Below are 7,070 nucleotides of genomic sequence, written 5' to 3'. Positions count from 1 at the left end.
ATATGGACATGCCTCCATCTTTAGTGTTTCGGTCCAGGTTAGGTGGCCGAAAGGTGTGGTATGAATTATAGCCTGGTAATGCAGGTGTGCTCTCTGGAGCTTTGAACCAGGTCTCTGTCACTGCACAGATGTCGATGTTCTCCATTTTAAGGAGTGTCTCAAGTGAGTGCATTTTGAGGTTTAGACTTCTAGCATCGAGTAGCATTACCCTCAGATTTTGCTTGCTTGTACCTGTTATGGTGGTGTATTTGTCATTTGAACCTTGCCTAAAAAAGGCACTATAGGGGTGGCAAGAGCCTTTGCCAGTATCCGGAATCCCAAGGGCGGCAGGTGCAGGACATCTCTGGCAAAGCATCGTGGTCTGTCGATCATGTCATCCCAGGCAGACAGATACTGGATTCCCTTAGAATGACACCAGAAGCTTAGCCAGTTGTTGAACTCAATCATTTTGTCCTTGTACTGTGGTATCATTCTGGGTGATGGCAGGATGCTACTCAGGGCTAGGGTCATACCTTCCTGGGCTACAAGATCGGAGAGCTCCTCCATATCTCTTTTCATGTAGTCCAGGGAGGTACATCCCATGTCATTCACACCAACGTGGACAATGATGGAGTCATATTTGTACTTGTTGTGGAGTGACCTCAGTGCATGCGTTATATGGCGGATCCTGGCACCCGACAGGCAGCTGACAGTAACTTTCTCCTTGTTTACCCTGGTGAGTGGAACATCAGTGTGCCTGACTATAGCATCACCTATGACTAGAGTGTTGGGTACGTTATGTCTTATGGGCTGTAGTTGAGTGGCATTTGGTTTGTGTTGGGGGGGTGGAGGTTGCTTGCATTTATGCTTTGGAGGTCTCAATTGTTTGGGCAGATTTTTATTGAGTGCCTCTGTGAATGTAGGCATGTGTTTTATGCTTCTGTGTGTGTGTTTTAGTGGTGTAGGTTTTGAGGAGCTATGTGATGAGTTGTGTGTGGTGCAAGTGTTTACCTTCTCCTCTTGACTGTCTAGTCCAGTCTTCGGTGAAGGGAGCTTTGCTTCCAGTTTGGCTATACAAGTGCATCGCTCACAGGTCGTAGTGTTGGGTGGTAGAAGGAGGTCTGTGTACATGAGGCAATTGCTGCATTGCCCCAAGATGCCCAGATTCATCAGGTAGACAGGAGAAAACACCAGGAGCTGACCTTTAGACATGCCTGGATAGGTGCTTATTTATTAAGTACTAAAAACTGTTTCTATGAATGTATCAATGTATCTATGAAACTGCTTCTTTTGCTGGCTGGACACTTTTAAGCATTTATGGAAACCCTCAAGATCTGGATGCATCATTTTTAAGAAGCTTAGGGCCACGTGTAACTGCTCTTTTGATGAGGCCTGAAACAGGCAGTTGTCCACATAAATAGTAAATTAACATAGCCAATAGGAAGCCACTGCAGTATCAGATGGGCAAATACTGGACTTGCGCAATGAGACATTGCCACTTTTACTATGAAGATCTGTGTTCTGTTTTTGTGCAAATAGTTGTCTTTCACATCTAGAGTAACACGGAAACATATGCCATCAAAAGAGTAAGTGGCATTTTCACGATAAGCATCCTCAACTTTCTCACTGTGACACAGTGGTTTAGGCTGGACAAACAAAGGATAGGTCTTTGGTTTTGAGGAAAAAAATGTCTCTCTTCTTGATGGGAACTTTTTCTCTTTCTTTGTATACCAGCAACTACCACAGACTGGACAGAGGTTACTCCATACCTCTCAACTGTCCATATTTTTGCCTCATGTTTTTGGTTTGTTCCTCCTAAAATGTGTAGTTTCCTAGCAAATTACTGATGACTTGAAGTCATTAAATAATAAATAATGACAGACATTTGAGTATCCTTCAAAAAATGTATAATAATTCAAAACCTGTTATTCTATGATGTTTCTAAGTTTACAGGAGCAAAGTTTTAAAATCCATCCCTGTTTCTGGGCCTTTGTCTCCCCATTATGTCTGGCTTTGTCCAGATTTCTTGTGCTGAGAGGTTGAGAGGTATGGCTTACAGCAGGTATTTGTTTTGTTTGAAGAAATGGCTTTCCATGGAAATGGAAGAATTAGGTAAATCCTGTTGTACAGCCTGTGGCCTGTGGCCATTATTTCTTTCATGCTCCTGGAAGAAATGGAAGACTGAAAAACACTGCTTACTGATTGCATTAATCTTCCTGTATTTTGTTAATATTCTTGGGAGACTATACTGAACAAGTTATACTTACCCAGGTTCAAGCCAAGTAGCTGTCCCTTTTCTTAAGAAAAGTGCTGGATATACAACCAAGTGACTCTACAAAGAACAGTACCTACTAAGTCATACAATGACTCATCTGCTTTCCCTTCTTAGCTATTGTATGATGTAGCGTAGATTTTTCTTTTCTAGAAATAAATCCCAAAACACTTAATCTCCTTTTTCTGTTTCTGGATATCCAACTAGTACTGCATTATGAGTTTGAAAGCTGTTAGTCCTGATACCCAACATGGCAAAAGCACATATGTTTTTTGCTAAATATGTCTAGAAAGATATCCCCAAAGTGGAATTCCTTGAGTGGCATTGTCACCTCACAGCAAAAAGTTCTATGGAATGGTTCTTGGCTAGGGTGCCCTCACTGCAGAGTCTGCTCCCCCACCCTGTGTTCCCTTATGTTTTTCTTTTCTCAGTTTCCAGAGGCATCTAACAGGTGAGTATTAACTGTCCATAGGTATGCATGTCGGGTGTGCGTGTGGTACTAGCATTCTCTAGTTGCTTAGTAAAATCTGTGGATAGTGATTGATAATTATGAGGTTGCTACAAGAGTTGGTCGCAGTTCAACAAGAGTGGATGCATAAATGCACTTTGAGTGAGGAAAAAGAGACTTCTCTGATAAACAGGAATGCATGCTTTTAATATTCATGGTAACTGACTGGTTTACCATTAGTGAGACGAAGATGGTGTGGGCTATGGTGTCCTTATTGTCGCCAAACCTCACACTCCGTGGAACATCAGACTGCTCTTCTACTTTAACCACAGGACTGACATCTTTCAACAGTTTTTGAAAATAATATTAACACTGTATCAGTGATCATTCTGATGGGAGTCTTGTCAGCGGTCTGTGCATTACAACACTTCAAAGATGTAAGATGGTGCTCCATAATATTACAAGTATCAGAATTTACTGCTCACAGCTGTTGTACCATTAACACAGAGAATGCATGCTTTGAAAACCTGGTCATACTTACTTTCTGCCTGTTAAACTGTAAAAATGTTTAAAACACCAAACACAAAACTAGGAACAAAAAAAAAAAGCAAGGAGCGGAACATCACTTTCACAGTTTTGGAATAAAGCTGGGCAAGTGATATTCTGCTCCCCCCTTTGTTTGTTCGTAACTTTCTGCAGGCTATTATAAAAAGGAACATCTGCAAACAATTGCAGCTTTATACAGTCACCCATAAGTTCTGAGCTGTAAACAGGCATCTTACAATATTCATATATTTTGTACTTCCTTTACAACTCTTCACTGCAAACATCTAGACAGGTTTATCACACACCAAACATATCTCAGTTACTGGAACGCATACATTTTTATGAACACAATCTACATTGTACTTAAAAACAGAAATGCATACTCAGTTTTAGTTAAGATTTTTAATGAATAAATTATGCATTTATTAGGCCATAATGTACATGTAAAAGCAAAATTCTAGTTAATACATTGCAAATTGTACTATTTCCAGATTACCATTTTTGTACTTATAAAAAATAAATATGAACTTCTGAAAATGAAGACAAAATCAAAGTTTGATTTTACTATATTCTATATGTACGCCTTTTCTTGTGGGCCGAATTTAATACATTTGATATCACTGTACATTAGCCGAGTGCTTTCCCTGACATGATGTATATGACATTGCCATTTTCCATTGCTATAGAAATGACCCACTAATAAGCCGGGCTTCAATAAGAACATTTGGGTTAAAAAAAAAAGTGCAGTGTATACTGCAACAGCAGATAAAAAGTCCTAAAACTGCCCATTTAAAAAGGACCAAATTCAATATTAACCGGGGCAAGTTCTAAATCTAAATTAAATTAAATTAAAATATAACAAAATGATACCCTAAACACATTTCAGTCTGTTGCTTCATAAATGCAGAAAATGACTTTCAATGGGACCTGTAATATTATCCTCAAAGTGTCTCTGTAAATGATTAAGTACTTTCTAGGGAAGACAACTTTATCTTCACAAAATGCATAGGCATTTCATACAATTATTACTTTTAAATAATTCTGCCATTTTCCACACAACATGAACACAGTGTTTCTTTGGGAATTTGTACTCTGGAGTTGATCAACAGTGATGAACAAAGTGCAAATGCTCCTGTAGATGTCAGCCTAATTAATACTTAGACAAGCTAGGTGCTACATCGTTTTCTTATATATATATATATATATATATATATATATATATATATATATATATATATTTCTTAAGAACAACATAGCTGTTTCAGGTACAATTTATTTTCACAGCTCTCAGAAAGCCAAGTTGCTTTAATACAAAAATGAGCCTTATGATACAGTGCTGTCATTCACACAAGCAGAAGAAAATTCTGTATTACATGACACGTTTCATACTGGAACGAAACAGAACAGTTTTCTAGAAGAATGGACATATTGCCTTGGTTATAACTTAAACAACTGGCACAGGACTCCTGAAAACGTAGATGAATACTGCTTAACATAATAGTGAGTGAGTTGATGAAGTTTCCGGATAGTTTGTTTTCATTTGATGATGGTCTGGATGTCTGAAAGACTTTGCATCCTGTCAGACAAATGTAGTGTTTTTTCCTGTCTGCATCCAAAACGCAGTGTGTCAGTTTCTTAGAAGCTGACAGTTACTATAAAAACTAACTGCCTTCTCAGCTCCAAAAGGACCAAACAACAGTCCATGACTGTTTGTAGTGATCATGAAATAGCAACCGTACATTATTAAGTAAAATAAGTTTTTAACTTATTAAAGTCTCTTTCTAAATAAAATATGGCATCAACAAAATTATTGACAGAAAAATTCACAGAACATACAGGACAAATACACAAATAAGGCCTTTTGCAGCATTAAAAAGTCCACATTTTTTCAATATTTCACAATAATTTCTACATAATATTTTACATCTTAAAGACTTAAATAGTTAATGCACATGATATACTCTGTGGAGTCAGTCTCACTATCTTTTGGAAGTTGTACCCACTCTGGAGACTGCAGGTGACCTCTTTTGGGGAGTGGGAATTCTGGAAGGTTTTGCTGATGCTGAGCGTGAACTTGTTCGCGACCCAGGCTTACTAGTTTCATGAGTGACATCAGCAGTGTCCAAACATACTGACTGGATTTCAGAAATGTCAAAGTCTGAGGCATCACTGCCTCTGCGGCTGCCTGGTTTGCTTCCAGGTCTGCTTGGAGTCTTCCTACTTTCTGCTAAAAGAAAAAAAAACAAACATTTATCAGCTAATCCCAAACTACCTGATTTCTGATCCTGCTATATGACAAATGTTGATATTTTCAACATGAAAAAATTAATTCTTTAACTGCAAATGCTACAAAACTGGAAGCAATGCATATACAATCTGGTGCTCAACATAAAAGAAGCAATATCTCGAATGCATATAGTAGAACATACCATCCAACTTATAAACGTAATAGCCTTATAAGTCATGTTCTATAACATGTTGTTCTCAGACTGCTATGCACAGTAACCAAGTGACCCCTATAATGTTTTACAGGTCATTTTCACTTGCCATTGACATTACAGATCAAGGAGAGTGAGCAAGATTTCACTGCAGGTTTTTTTTTTTTCTTTTTGCGCTGGATGTTGTGGTCATTAAGTTTTACTAGATGTTGATGCCAAATTAATTTTACACAATCAGGCTTATAAGGACTATAGAAGAGCTAATCAGTTCACAACTATAGCAGGGCATTCACACAATGGCCGTGACTGACTGGCAAGTTGTGACACAAGGTTTCACTTAATGACTTGATTGAATGAATGGCTGTCATCAGTTCACTTCAGAATGCACATCACATTTTCATGGGCTGAGGGCCAGCAATTCAAGGTGAACCACTTTAATTCTGAAACCCAAGTTTCAAAAGGCGAGCATTTCCATTTTAAAGTACAGACTTCTCCTTGCCTCTGAAAATAATTCAGCATTTCCATCGTGTGCCTAAAAATTCTTAGTCTAAAGAGCTCTGCGTCTCTAAAAAGCATTCTACTAAAACACAAAATTATTAAAAACAGAAGGAAATCTTGTCTCCAGACACTGTCATTAGACAGTAACAATGAAAATAAAGACTAAAAGAACAAAAGTTCCCAAGTGCTGTTAGAGGCATCATATAAAAAGTAACTTTACTGTGACTGTTGTAAAGGATAACGTCTGGAATCACATTTCCCTCCCTTATAAGTGTGTGTGTGTGTTAACTTATATATCAGGGCTGGTTTCTGGTGAACTGGTACTTGGTACCCTAGGCAAAAGGGCTCCAAAGCACCCCCCACCCCCATGCATGCATACATATACACACACACACACACACACACACACACACACACACACACACACACACACACACACACACACACACCATCTGATAGAAGCCATTCTGGTTTACTCAGACCATCATTTTTTCCTGTATTCATTCAACACATTTTAAAGAAACTATTTCTTTACTACAAAACAATAAACAAATAAATGGAAAAGTACCCCTGCTAGAGTGGCACCCGCGATGGCTGTCTAGTTGGCCTATGCCTAAGGCCAGCAACATATACAATATATACATACATGTACATATGCAAATGTCTACATAGAATATGAGGGAGTCTTGCATGTGAGACATGAAACTTTGTTTTACAAAGGAATGACCCTTATTTTTTTTTATCTATTTATTTATATATATTTATTTACTGGGGCAGTGCACTGACCTCAAGGCGCCATTTACAGGCACAGCCAAGGTGAACAAGATAACATAAGAAATGAACAAAACATATTTACAGATACAATGATATGCTATAAAACATATTACAT

At 38.2% G+C, this 7,070-nt stretch overlaps 1 protein-coding gene across 3 annotated transcripts in view; it reads right to left on the bottom strand.

The window, feature by feature from the left end:
- Positions 1-3,632: 3,632 nt before the first annotated feature.
- The window catches only part of DST (dystonin), a 4,096,730-nt gene continuing 4,093,292 nt past the window's right edge, over positions 3,633-7,070 (bottom strand). For 2 of the 3 annotated variants that reach the window (XM_044063347.1, XM_044063348.1), the window contains exon 96: positions 3,633-5,472. In XM_044063347.1, the coding sequence (XP_043919282.1) occupies positions 5,225-5,472 (248 nt within the window). In that variant the 3' untranslated portion in view covers positions 3,633-5,224. The remainder of the gene's footprint in view (positions 5,473-7,070) is intronic. The other variant, XM_044063350.1, reaches the window with a different exon arrangement.

Source organism: Protopterus annectens, chromosome 2.part1 (assembly GCF_019279795.1).
Source record: "Protopterus annectens isolate FY-2018-M chromosome 2.part1, PAN1.0, whole genome shotgun sequence".
Classification (NCBI taxonomy): Eukaryota; Metazoa; Chordata; order Ceratodontiformes; family Protopteridae; genus Protopterus; species Protopterus annectens.
The sequence above is the reverse complement of the archived record's forward strand: the minus strand, read 5'-3'. Positions and strand labels throughout refer to the sequence as shown.